At 36.8% G+C, this 13,972-nt stretch overlaps 1 protein-coding gene across 1 annotated transcript in view; it reads left to right on the top strand.

Annotated features, from left to right (window-relative positions):
* CECR2 (CECR2 histone acetyl-lysine reader) overlaps positions 1–13,972 on the top strand; it is a 195,658-nt gene that overhangs the window by 133,117 nt on the left and 48,569 nt on the right. Inside the window, exon 2 of the mRNA XM_077169570.1 lies at positions 3,949–4,043. Within this exon, the coding sequence (XP_077025685.1) occupies positions 3,949–4,043 (95 nt within the window). The remainder of the gene's footprint in view (positions 1–3,948; positions 4,044–13,972) is intronic.

The raw sequence follows: 13,972 nt of genomic DNA, 5'->3' as shown, positions 1-13,972 counted from the left end.
GATTTGCTCTACAAATTAATAATTCAGTTTTTGGCTATATATTTAAGAAATTGTTCTTAGACTTAGAAAGAAGCTACTTATATACAGTTGATTAACTGCTGTAAGTTAACTAGATGTTAATAATCTTGAACTTGAAAATTCATAATTTTACATATTAGCAAATGTGGGCTAAGGATATTTTATCTTGCCCATGTTACTCTCAGCCTTTGTATGTATTTGTTTTTATTTTGTCTTTGATGCTCCTAGTTGGCTAATTGTCTGTAATTCTGTTTGCTGGTTGGTTGGGGACAGTACTTAAAGCATATTGGCAGTTGATATTGTTTGGAGATTACAAGTTTTCACATTCTTACTGTTTTTTAAAAAGTTTATTGGAGAAATGACATTATTCTATAGGGAGCAAATGACCCATTCTTCCCACTAGTCACAACTAATCTTGTATTTAGAGTAGATTGTTTAGTGGTCTGCTAAAAATATTTAATCATTCATACAGTTATCTATATTATATTTGATGATTCAATACATTTTAGTGGTTTCAGAGCCAGAAGAATGAACTATAAATGGCTCACCTATTGATGAAGTAACTTCATCTGCATGATTTAATTATAACAGTATAATTGGCCATATGGGGCTGTGCTCTTCACCTCTACTGCTCAGTATGTTTATGTCTTTTGTTCGGTTATTTGTCTTCCACAGGTTCCTTTTATCTTTTAGACCAAAATATAGTGTGTATATGAGTAATGGGCCTCTTGTTATAATGCAAATTCTGGTTTTCCTAAGTCCAACGTGGCCCGTGAGTACTCTGCTCTAACCAGCTTCCAGGCTGAGAGTGATCTCCACCTCTGGGACCCACCCCACCATTCTGCACACTACTCTTGGGACTCTTTTTCCCTCTTTTCTCACACTTATATATGGGAGAATAGTCTACATTCTTGGGTCAGTTTTCAGACAAGATCCCAATGGGGTGTTCTTAGTCTGCCTTTCCACCTTCACCTCTCCTCTCTGGCCATCATCCTCACCATAATCTTCAATTTGCAAGAGCACTTTGGCACACCTCACACATGCCAGGAACTTTGACACACTCCTCTCACCATGCAACACCTTCCTGGAATTGATCTGGCAGACTTCCTGCAGTCCCTTCTTTGCTGAAGTCTTCCCAATTCTTACCTCCTTGGATGTGGCTTTTATTGTAGTTTGATTTGGTACTTACACTCTTTAAAAATACTGAGAGATACCAGCTAGTGCAGGACACACACACTGCATTTATTCAAGAAATCACATGGTCCCCTTTATTTACTCACTGAAGGGAAGAGGGGTCTAATCAAAATATAAAGCAATGTTTAAAAATACTACAGTACTGTGAAGGAGTTGTGTAGAAACCAGTGAAGTAGAGCTCATTTAGGAAGATTTTTTGGATAAAATTTTTCATGTAAAGTAGGTTTGTCAGAAGAGGAGAAGGACAGGATTTCTATATGGGGAGAATGGTATGTGTAAGGGCTTGGAGGTATGTGATTGAAGTGGTTATTGTAATTGTTAAAATCATCAGTCCTTTCTAGAACAGAGAAATGAGCTAGTGGGAAAGCAGCCTTGGATGTGGAAAGATCACCGGCTGGATGACTGACCGATTTGTTGCTGAGCACCCTTGGAAGATCCAGTTAACCGTTCCAGACCTACTGTCCTTATCTTTAAATTGAAAGAATTGAATTATCTGATCTGGAAATTTACCTTTCAGCACTAGCATTCAGTGAATTTGACTTATCTACCAGAGAAGGAGGTCTGGGACTTCTTGCTTTGAGGGTTTGGTTTCCGTTATAATTACAGCCATTCAAATCCTTCTTTGCCTCTCATTTACTTCTGCTGGATCTTGATTCATGTCTCTCCCGTTCTGCTGTTATTTCCGTCATTAAGTCCTTCAAGACCTTTCTCCTGGATGCTTGCTGAACTCCTATTGTCTGCCATTGGAATTCATCTTATACTGTACCTCTCCTCTTATACACATAAACTATAGTGGATCTCCATTGTCTTCCAAAGAAAGGCCAAACTCATTAGCTTGGTGTTCAGTATCATCTATCAATCTTAGCTCACATTACTCCCCTTCACATAATCTATCCAGTAGCTCAGTAAATTTAATATCCTCCCACCTTTGCTTGGGTGGTTCCCTGCACCTGGTTATGTCTTCTCTTTCCACCATTGTTACACAGCTATAATTTCCCCATCTCAGGTATGACCTTCTTCGTGAACTCTTTCAGGCTCCCCCTGGCCAGAAGTAATCTTTTTCTCCTCAGCTCCCATAGCACCCTTAGCATCTTTTCTCTAATAGTGATAATTACTTTGTTTTATTTTCTGTACCCTCTTATCTCTCCTAACTGAACCCCCCCCCCCCCAAGTACTTAAGAAGTAGTATATTATCTTATACATGGTGGTGACTAGTAAATATTTGTCAGATGAGTGAATTCTGGCTAATTGAAGTCCAGATCCTTCCTGTCTCTGGTTGGTAGGGTTTCTTGTTTTTCTGGATAACTACTAACTAGAATGTAGAAAAGAATTCTGCCCACAGGAATTTATAAATTAATGTGAGTATAAGAACCATTGTGATAGATGTGTTAACAATTCCCAAATTATGTAAGTCAAAGCAACGTGTTTTTTTTTTTAACCTTCATTCCTTGTCTTTGAATTTAGGATATCATTTCCAAACTTGAGATTTCAGGGCAGTATAGGAGACCTTATTTTGGTTTATTATGTGTGTTTGTACCAGTTAGTAAGCCTAGCAGTTTTTTTGTCCTGTGAGGCTTTAGAATTCATATTTACAAACTTAGAAATTTTCAAAGTAAAAGAATAAATGGAACAACAAAATAGTTGCCAAAAGAACGTTAGTATTTCTATAGTAGGAGCAGACTATTTCTTTAGTACACACTACCATGTCATTGGTGTTAAGATCAGAAATTGCATCTTGTGCATACCTCAGGCTTTTAAAACTGCTATTAAGGTCCACATATGTTTGCGTTTTCTCTGGATTACAGATCTGGTTATGGGCTGATCAGTCCATAAGCATAGTGGATCCTCGGGAAATGGTTTGTATGTAGAGAATACATAATAATCTGGTTGAAAAAAACTGCTGGCAAACTTCTGTGATGTAAAAATTGATAAAGCAGAACATATTCCATTGTCTTAGAAAATATTGGCTTATTTTGGATTGATTGAGAAGAGAAGTAGGATCCCCTAGAATTTCCCACAGCCACTTTTTGTCCTAGTGGTCCCTCTTAACTAATCTTTGTTTAGAATACTATGCTGACATGAACACAGTCTTTAGCATTGTCTATGTAAAGCCCAAGGAAAGCAAATATATTTCACCTAGAATTAGGCCATTAACATAGACATTGCCTCACTTCTCTTCAGATGATGTAAGATTAGTCTCAGTTCTGGCAATCGCCATCATCAGTCATATTGGTGCCCCCCAATATAAAAATTGCCACATTGCTTAATTCCTATGCAGTTTAAAGGCAGTGACCTTTAAAGCTATTGTAGAACATTTACCTGTTGGAACTGTTAGGTAACTGAAGAACACTTTATAATCTGTTGCATAATCGCTCCCTTAGTCTCTCTTGCCATTAAAATAGAAGGCAGTGTAGCATAGTCATAGAAGTTTAAGTTCTCTGGAAATTTTGCAAGTAGCATTGATTTATAAAAAAAGAAATATATACATGTTTTTCTTCAGTATGCAGGTAACAGGAATGGGGCTTGGTAAGGAACAATGAGAAAAATAGACCCCAGAGATATACAAAAGGCTGGACTTGAGCTGATCTTCTGGTTGCAGCTGTGGGAGGCCATGGACAGACTTCTGCTGCACAATCAAGTTCTTTGGGGTTTGTGTGTAATATAAGAGATCTCTGTGTTTCATCTGTCCGTCTCTCTTTCTCTCTCCGCCCCCCCCCCCCCCACCTCCCCTCTTAGGAGTTAGAAGCAGCTCTTCACAGAGATGATGTGGAGTTTATCAGTGACCTGATCGCCTGCCTGCTTCAGGGCTGCTATCAACGAAGGGATATCACGTGAGTAATCCTGGTCTTACTCAGTATTTCTTACATAGGAACCTGGCCATAGTGCTATTGCATATCTCCTAAAACAAATGAGAACTGATTATTAGCCAATAAATAACAGTGTAGACTGAGTATATACAAATGGATCACCAGGCCCTGTATTTGGCTCCTTCTGCTGTTGAAATTTTATTCTATTATAATCCTTACATTTATTTCACTCTCTGAAATCTGTAATATCCTTTACTCTTGAATATTGCAGCTAACATGTTCAAGTGTATAAATAACCTCGTCCTCTTAATAATATATGCCTTTCTGATTTTTATTTGCAGTATTGGGAAAATGTTGCCTATTAAATTTAAGTTTTACTACATTTCTGCCACTCAAATATCTTCTGTCGATATAAAGTAATTTTTAACTTTGAGCCTCTAGGCTTCCTCACCCCACAACTGCCAAGTAAATAGTTTTCCATGCCTTTGAGATGTGTAGATACTTGGGGAAAAATTTTATCTCTACAGCCAAATAAAGAAAGTTTCTGATGTGGCCCTTTTCCCTCGTTTTGATCCTGATTTGTTATACCCTTTCCTTGCCATATTTCTATACAGAACAGAACCATAGGGCAAACTTGCTAAAAGCTGATACACGGTGGGTTTTCCAGTCTCTTGGTCGTCTACCACCACGCCACGGGTTTGGATTGTTATGTTTTATATTTTCCAGGCAGTTAAAGCTGGTATTTCAAATATTTTTGTTCTAGTAAGCTCTCTCTTATGTGTCTATTAGGGTTGGGGAAAATAGTTCTGATACTAATCCTCAATGAACTTGTGGTTGCAAGGTGAGAAAGAGATTGACTAAATGCCATTTTTCTCAGTGTGGATGTCTGTATTCCTCAGGATAAAGTTAATTGCCCCTAGCCTTCCTCTTATTGTAATACGTTTGTTTCTTAGAATATCCAAGTTGTTGTGCTAGACAAAGAACGGGAAGAAAAGGGGGAAAAATCATGTCTTACCACTCAAACATGATATTTGCTAAGTTTTTAGTATATTTTCTTATTGGATTATAGAATTTTTCTTGTAACCACTTTTATTATGAACATACTTGTCAAATAATCCTATCTGTTTGGTGGGCATTTGTGTTTAGCTTTTAACTGTTGTACATACTCCGTGATGAATAGCCTTGAGCTTAAATGTTTGCATACCTGGTAAATTGTCTCCTTAGTATACATTTCTGGAGGTGAAATCCCTCAGTCAAAAGAAATGCCATTTAAGATTTTTAAACAAATGGCCAGGCAGCCCACTACAGAAGTTGTTCCTGGGACCATCAATACATGAAGTGTTTTGTCCTCTAACCATGTTCGCTCTGCACATGAACCATTACATGCCAGCTCCTCGGCACAGGGAGAACAAGCATGTTCTCCAGGCCTTCACGGAGCTTACAATCCTATGTTGGGGTAAGGCAAGGAGGGGTCCACTAATAATGGCAGTAATTATTATATTATAATAGTTATACAGTTATAAATTATACAAATGTATGATAAGTGCTCCAAGGTCAAAGCAGAGAGTGTCAGCAGAGCATGTAACCTAGTATGCAGAAGTGATATGTGAACTGAGCCTTCATATTAGGTGCTTGCCCTGGCAGTACCATATATTATCATGCCCAGTAAATAAGTGAACTCATGACATGTACTAGCATCTACTTCTGGGCATTTGGTTCTTTTAGGGTGCATCTTCCGTCTGTTTCACTCTGATTTCCACTGTGTAGATCTGCCTCTCACTAGTCATGTGGTCCTTTGCCTTGATTTTTTTTTTACCCCATTTATGAAAGGAGCAAAACAATAGTATCTGTCTTACTGGATTATTATGAGGATGAAGCAGTATAGTGTTTGTAAAACACTGGGAATAGTCCCTGGGACACAGTAACAACAATGGAGCGATTATAACTTTTATTTTATTTTTAAATGTTTGATAGGGCAAGTCCCTCCAGTTTATCATTTGATTTTAAAATGCTGCTAACTAGTCCTGTGTGGTAATTCTTGCAGATAATGATTGCCCAATTCTGTTGTGTTCTATAAGAAATCCCATTACCATTTTCTTTAGAATCAAATAAACTTTTGACTAAATTTGGGCAAAACTGACATCGTCACGATATTTAGAGTGCTCATTTATTCAGTCCCTTTATAAATCACTCAATAGAAAGTTACTGCTTTGTTAATTAAGGTCAGACACTTTCCTGAGTATTATAATTTTCGTTGCTATGAAGAGAAGAATCACATTTATATTATGATTGTTTTTGGAAAAAAAAAAAAAGAACAGTTTCTCTGTATAAATCTTGAATCTACTCAGTTTACCCTTGGGGTTTTTGTTTTATTGATTCTCCTTTGATTTCCTAGGAATATTAAATAATTTCTCCTTATAGTATTTCTACTGTTGTATCTGTTTCATGCTATGTTAAGTCATCCATTGTTGTGTAACAAATTACCCCAAAACTTAGCATCATTTTTTTTTATGGAGATGAATTTTTTTATTTATTTGTTTATTAAATATATCAACATACAAGAATCAGCATTCTTACCATATGATCATTCCATCCTTTTTAAAAATTTTAATTAATAAAACCAATCAACATACAATATGAACATTTTTTTTTTCCATCACATAGTTGCATATTCATCATGATCATTTCTTGGAACATTTGCATCTATTCAGAAAAAGAAATAAAATGAAAACAGAAAAAAAAATTATATGTACATACCCCTTACCCCTCCCTTTCATTAATTACTAGCATTTCAATCTAAATTTATTTTAACATTTGTTCCCCTATTACTTATTTTTATTCCGTATGTTCTACTCATCTGTTGACAAGGTAGATAAAAGCAGCATCAGACACAAGGTTTTCACAATCACACAGTCACATTGTGAGAGCCATATCATTGTACAATCATCTTCAAGAAACATGGCAACTGGAACACACCTCTACATTTTCAGGTAGTTTCCTCCAGCCTCTCCATTACATCTTGAATAACAAGGTGATATCTACTTAATGCGTAAGAAAAACCTCCAGGATAACCTCTTGACTCTGGAATCTCTCAGCCATTGACAGTTTATTTTGTCTCATTTCTCTCTTCCCCTTTTTGGTCGAGAAGATTTTCTCAATCCCTTGCTGCTGAGTCCCAACTCATTCTAGGATTTCTGTCCCACGTTGCCAGGAAGGTCCACATCCCTTGGAGTTATGTCCCATGTAGAGAGGAGAAGGGCACTGAGATTGCTTGTTGTGTTGGCTGAGAGAGGCCACATCAGAGTAACAAAAGAGGTTCTCTTGGAGGGGTGACGCTTAGGCCTAATTTTAAGTAAGCTTTGCCTATCCTTTGTGGGTTACGTTTCATATGAACAAACCTCAAGGTTGGGGGATCAGCCTTTTGCTTTGGTTGTCCCCACTGTTTGTGAAAATATCAAGAACTCTCCACTTCGTGAAGTAGAATTTTCCCCCTTTCTTACCATTCTCCCAAGGGGATTTTGCAGATACTTTTTTATTCGCTGTTCATATCCTTTTGGGATTTATCGAGGCATCATCTGGAGAAACCTACAAAATCTCAGGTCCTACTCAAGTTTCCAAGTATTACGGTGTTCAATTAAGCTGTCCACATAAGTTACATTAGGAAATGCACTAGTCAAAATATAAATTTTGTACCAAATAAACCTCTTTTTCTTTAGTCTCACACATAAGTTAAAGTTTTATAATATTAATTACCATCTATTTTTAACACCCCTGCATTATTGACATCCCTTTGTTCTTCCTCATGCAAAAACATTTTTAAACTTGCACTTTTAATCACTATCATTATACACTCTAGGCATTCCTAGATTACACCATCTTAGTCTTTATCATCTATCTTTCCTTATGATTTCATTTGTGCCCCCAGACCTCCTCCCTCTATCATGCTCACATTCAGCTTCATTCAGTGTTCTAACATTATTGTATTACAGTTAGGTAGTATTGTGCTATCCACTTCTGAATTTTACAATCAGTTCTATTGCACAATCTGCATCCCTTCAGCTTCAATTACCCAATATCTACCCTATTTCTGTCTCCTGATGGTCTCTGTTACCAACTGAAATTCTCCAAGTTCATTCACTAATGTCAGCTCATGTTAGTGAGACCATACAGTATTTGTCCTTTTGTTTCTGGCTAATCTCACTCAGCATAATATCCTTAAAGTCCATCCATGTTGTTACATACTTCATAACTTTGTTTTGGTCTTCCAGCTGCACAGTATTCCATTGTATGTATCTACCACAGCTTGGTACCCAATTGTCTGTTGATGGACATTTGGGCTGTTTCCATCTCTTGGCAGTTGTAAATAATGCTGCTATAAACATTGGTGTGCAAATGTCCATTTGTGTTCTTGCCCTCATGTCCTCTGAGTAGATACCTAGCAGTGATATTGCCGGGTTGTATGGCAATTCTATACTTAGCTTCCTGAGGAACCTCCACACTGCTTTCCACAGCATCTGTACCATTTGACATTCCCACCAACAATGGATAAGTGTTCCTCTTTTTCCACATCTTCTCCAGCACTTCTCGTTTTCTGTTTTACTGATAATGGCCATTCTGGTGAGTGTGAGATAATATCTCATTGTGGTTTTGATTTGCATTTCCCTAATGGCCCGGAAGTTGAGCATCTTCTCATGTACCTTTTGGCCATTTGTATTTCCTCTACTGAGAAGTGTCTGTTCATGTCTCTTGCCCATTTTGTAATAGGGTTATCTGTCTTTTTGTTGTTGAATTGACCAATCTCTCTATATATTCTGGATTCTATACCTTTATCTGATATATTGTTTCCAAATATTGTCTCCCATTATATAGGCTATCTTTTTACTTTCTTGACAAAGGTCTTTGATGCACAAAGTGTTTAATTTTGAGGAGTTCCCATTTATTTCTTTCTTCAATGCTCATGCTTTGGGTGTAAGGTCAAGGAAACGGCCTCCTATTAAAGATTTATAAGATATTTCCCTACATTTTCTTATAAAAGTTTTATGGTCTTAAATCTCATGTTTAGGTCTTTGATCCATTTTGAGTTAATTTTTGTATAGGGGGTGAGATATGGATCCTCTTTCGTTCTTTTGCATGTGGATATCCAGTTCTCTAGGCACCATTTATTGAAGAGACTGTTCTGTCCCAGGTGAGTTGGCTTGACGGCCTTATCAAAGATCAGTTGTCCATAGATGAGAGAGTCTATATCTGAATATATATATTGATTCCATTGGTGAACATATCTGTCTTTATGGCAGTACCATGCTGTTTTGACCACTGTAGCTTCATAATACACCATGAAGTCAGATAGTGTGAGACCTCCAACTTCATTTTTCTTTCTTAGGATATTTTTAGCTCTTTGGGGCACCCTCCCCTTCCAGATAAATTTGGTTATTGGTTTTTCTATTTCTGGAAAGTAAGTTTTTGGGATTTTAATTGGTATTGCATTGAATCTGTAAATCAGTTTAGGTAGAATTGACATCTTAATTATATTTAGTCTTCCAATCCATGAACACGGTATGCCCTTCCATTTATTTAGGTCCTCTGTGATTTCTTTTGACAATTTCTTGTCGTTTTCTTTGTATAGGTCTTTTGTGTCTTTAATTTTATTCCTAAATATTTTATTCTTTTGATTACAATTGTAAATGTAATTTTTTTCTTGATTTTCCCCTCAGAGTGTTCATTACTAGTGTATAGAAACACTACAGACTTGAGTTTTGATCTTGTAACCTGCCACTTTGCTGTACTCATTCATTAGTTCTGGTAGTTTTGCTGTGGATTTTTCAGGGTTTTCGACATATAGTATCATATCATCTGCAAACAGTGAGAGGTTTACTTCTTCTTTTCCAATTTTGATGCCTTGTATTTCTTTTTTTCTTGTGTGATTGCTCTGGCTAGAACTTCCAACACAATGTTGCATAACAGTGGTGATAGTGGACATCCTTATCTTGTTCCTGATCTTAGGGAGAACATTTTCAGTTTTTCCCCATTGAGAATTATGTTAGCTGTAGGTTTTTCATGTATTCCCCTTATCATTTTGAGGAAGTTCCCTTCTATTCTTATCCTTTGAAGTATTTTCAACAAGAGAGGATGCTGAATTTTGTCAAATGCCTTTTCTGCATCAATCGAGATGGTCTTGTGGTTTTTCTGCTTTGATTTGTTGTTATGGTGTATTGCATTAATTGATTTTCTTATATAGAACCATCCTTTCATACCTGGGTTGAATCCTATTTGGTCATGGTGTATAGTTTTTTTAATGTGCTGCTGGATTCCATTTGCAAGAATTTTGTTTAGGATTTTTGCATCTATATTCATTAAAGAGATTGGTCTTTAGTTTCTTTTCTCGTAATGTCTTTGTCTGACTTTGCTGTGAGTGTGATACTGGCTTCATAGAATGAGTTAAGTATCTTTCCCTCCTCTTCAATTTTTTTAAGACTGTGAGCCTAATTGGTACTAATAATACTTTTTGAATGTTTGGTAGAATTCACATGTGAAGCCATCTGATCCAGGACTTTTCTTTTTGGGAAGCTTCTTAATGACTTAATTCAGTTTCTTTACTTGTGGTTGATCTGTTGATGTCATCTGTTTCTTCTCGAGTCAGAGTTGGTTGTTTGTGCCTTTCTAGGAAGTTGACCATTTCATCTACATTCTCTAGTTTGTTAGCGTAAAGTTGTTCATAGTATCCTCTCATTACTTCCTTTATTTCTGTGGGGACAGTGGTTATGTCTCCTCTTCCATTTCTGATTTTATTTATTTGCATCCTATCCTCTCTCTTCTTTTTGTCAACCTCAGTAAGGGTCCATCAATCTTGCTGATTTTCTCATTGAACCAACTTCTGGTTTTGTTGATTTTCTCGATTGTTTTCATGTTCTCAATTTCATTTATTTCAGCTCTTATCTTCATTATTTCTTTCCTTTTGCTTACTTTGGGGTTAATTTGCTGTTTTTTCTGTAGTTCTTCCAAGTGGACAGTTAATTCCTCTATTTTTGCTCTTCTTTTTTGATATAGGCATTTAGGGTAATTAATTTCCCTCTTAGCACTGCCTTTGCTGCATCCCATAAATTTTGATATGTTGTATTTTCATTTGCATTTGCATCAGGATATTTACTGATTTCTCTTGTAATTTTTCCTTGACCCATGGTTGTTTAAGAGTGTGTTGTTGAGCCTCCATATATTTGTGAATTTTCTGGCCCTCTGCCTATTATTGATTTTCAACTTCATTTCTTTATGATCTGAGAAGGTGTTTTGTATGATTTCAATCTTTTTAAATTTATTGAGACTTACTTTGTGACCCAGCATATGATCTATACTTGAGAATGATCCATGAGCACTTGAGAAGAAGGTATATCCAGCTGTTGTGGGGTGTAATGTTCTATAAATGTCTGTTAAGTCTGGCTCATTTTTTGCAGTGTTCAGATTCTCTGTTTCTTTATTGATCCTTTGTCTGGATGTTCTGTCCATTGATGAGATTTGAACTCAAATCTCCAACTATTATAGTAGATGTGTCTATTTCTCTTTTCAGTGTTTGCCTCATGTATTTTGGAGCATTCTGGCTCAAAGCATAAATATTTATGATTGTTACGTCTTCATGTTGAATCGTTCCATTTATTAATATATAGTGTCCTTTGTCTCTTTTAACTGTTTTACATTTGAAGTCGTAATTTGTTGGATATTAGTAGACCAACTCCCAATGTTTTCTGATTGTTATTTACATGGAATATCTTTTCCCAACCTTTCACTTTCGACCTATGTTTATACTTGGGTCTAAGATGCGTTTCCTGTAGACAGCATGTTAATGGTTCCTGTTTTTTTACTTCATTCTGCCAGTCTATGTCTTTTGATTGGGAAGTTTAATCCATTAACATTTAGTGTTATTACTGTAAGGGTAGTGCTTTCTTCTACCATTTTGCCTTTTGGATTTTTTATGTCACATCTAATTTTTTTTTCTTTTTCCCTTTACTGATAGTCTTCATTTCTAAACTCTTCTCCACATCTCTCTCTCTTCTCTTCTAGTATCTGTCTCTAGTGCTCCCCTTAGTATTTCTTGCACAGCCAGACTGTTGGTCACAAAGTCTCTCAGTGATTTTTTTGTCTGAAAATGTTTTTTATTTCCCCCTCATTTTTGAAGGATAATTTTTCTGGTTATGGAATTCTTGGTTGGTCATTTTTCTCTTTTAGTAACTTGAATATATCCTCCCACTCTCTTCTTGCCTCCATGGTTTATGCTGAGACATCTACTCATCATCTTATTGGGCTTCCCTTGTATGTGATTGCTTTTCTCTTGCTGCTTTCAGGATTCTCTCTTTCTCTTTGACATCTGACATTCTGATTAGTAAATGTCTTGGAGTACGTCTGTTTGGATGTATTCTATTTGGGGTATGCTGCACTTCTTGGATGTGTAATTTTAAGTCTTTCATAAGAAAGTTAGGAAATTTTCAGTGATAATTTCCTCCATTAGTTTTTCTCCTCCTTTTCCCTTCTTTTCTCCTTCTAGGACACCCACAACATGTATATTCGTGTACTTCATGTTGTCATTCAGTCCCCTGAGTCCTGCTCATATTTTCCCATTCTTTCCCCTGTATTTTCTTTTGTTAAAACTTAGCATCTTAAAATAACAAATATTATGTCAGTTTCCTTGGGTCAGGAATCTGGAAGCAGCTTAGGCGAGCTTGTGGTTGGGTGTCTGGAGGGCCTGGCAAGCCAGGCTCAGGATCTTTTACAAGACTGCAATGGAGGTGCCAGGCTAGACTGGATTTATTCCAAGGCTTGACTGTGGCAGAGGATCCATGCACTCATTTCCTTTTACTGCAGAACAAATTAATGTAAATTTAGTGACATTAAAAAAACCCTTCATTTTCTCAGTTCTCTGGATCAGAAGTCTGGGCATGGCTTAACTGTGGCTGGGTCCTGTGCTCAGGGTCTAATTGGGCTCCATCAGTGTTCTAGCCCACCATGGTCTAGCCTGAAGGCTTGCTTGAGAAAGAATTAGCTTCTAATTTCATTCAGATTAATGGCAGATGCATTTTGAGGTTGTAGGATTTCGCTGGCTGCTGGCTGGGAGCTTCTGCTCCCCTACTGTTCCTTGCCACATGACCCTCTCACAACATGACTGTTTGGTTCTTCAAGACGAACAGGAGAAAATTGCTGGTCATCTAGGATGCAGTCTTACATAACGTGACATAACCATGTGAGCTTCAACCCTTTCCATTTTCTTTTGTTTAAAAGCAAGTCTCAGCTTCCATGCTCAGGGGGGTGGTTATTGTACAAGATTGTGAAAATCAGCAGGCGGAACCACTGAAGAACCTCTTAGAGGCTGTCTCCTTACTACACATGCTTTTATCATAGTGACCATGAATTATAACTTCCAGAACAAAATTAAATGCCATGGGTAGGAGATACACACCTAATTATTTGCTTTTAATCACATTTGCTTCATTACCAACAGTATTTCCTAAATTCTGTATTTATTTTCATATGGGTTCATTTCATTTTGTAGTATCCCCATGAGTGAAGAGGAAGTGATGGTGCTGATCGTGTCATAGATTAGTAAGGCCCCATTTTATAGGGAAAGAGCAGAGAACTTAAGTTACCCAGCAGGTCACGTAGCCAGTTAGGAGATGAGTTCCCACATCATCTTGCCCTTACAACAGGATGAGGTGTAAGGAATTGAAAGAATAAGAATTTGAATCTTTAGGCACCTATCATAAAATTAGAAATTTAAGCCTGTTGCTCAGATTGTTGGGTTTTTATCATCTTAACATATTAATGGATTTTTACCATCTAAAAAATAAGTTTGAAAATAGCCCCTAATACAGTATACAGCATAAGTCTTCATCCTTACTCTGAAGATGGGGCACAAGGATGAGTTGTATAACCAAGGTTTCTCTTTTGCATATATTTATTTATATGAGATAAAA

Source organism: Tamandua tetradactyla, chromosome 7 (genome assembly GCF_023851605.1).
Source record: "Tamandua tetradactyla isolate mTamTet1 chromosome 7, mTamTet1.pri, whole genome shotgun sequence".
NCBI lineage: Eukaryota > Metazoa > Chordata > Mammalia > Pilosa > Myrmecophagidae > Tamandua > Tamandua tetradactyla.
The sequence above is the reverse complement of the archived record's forward strand: the minus strand, read 5'-3'. Positions and strand labels throughout refer to the sequence as shown.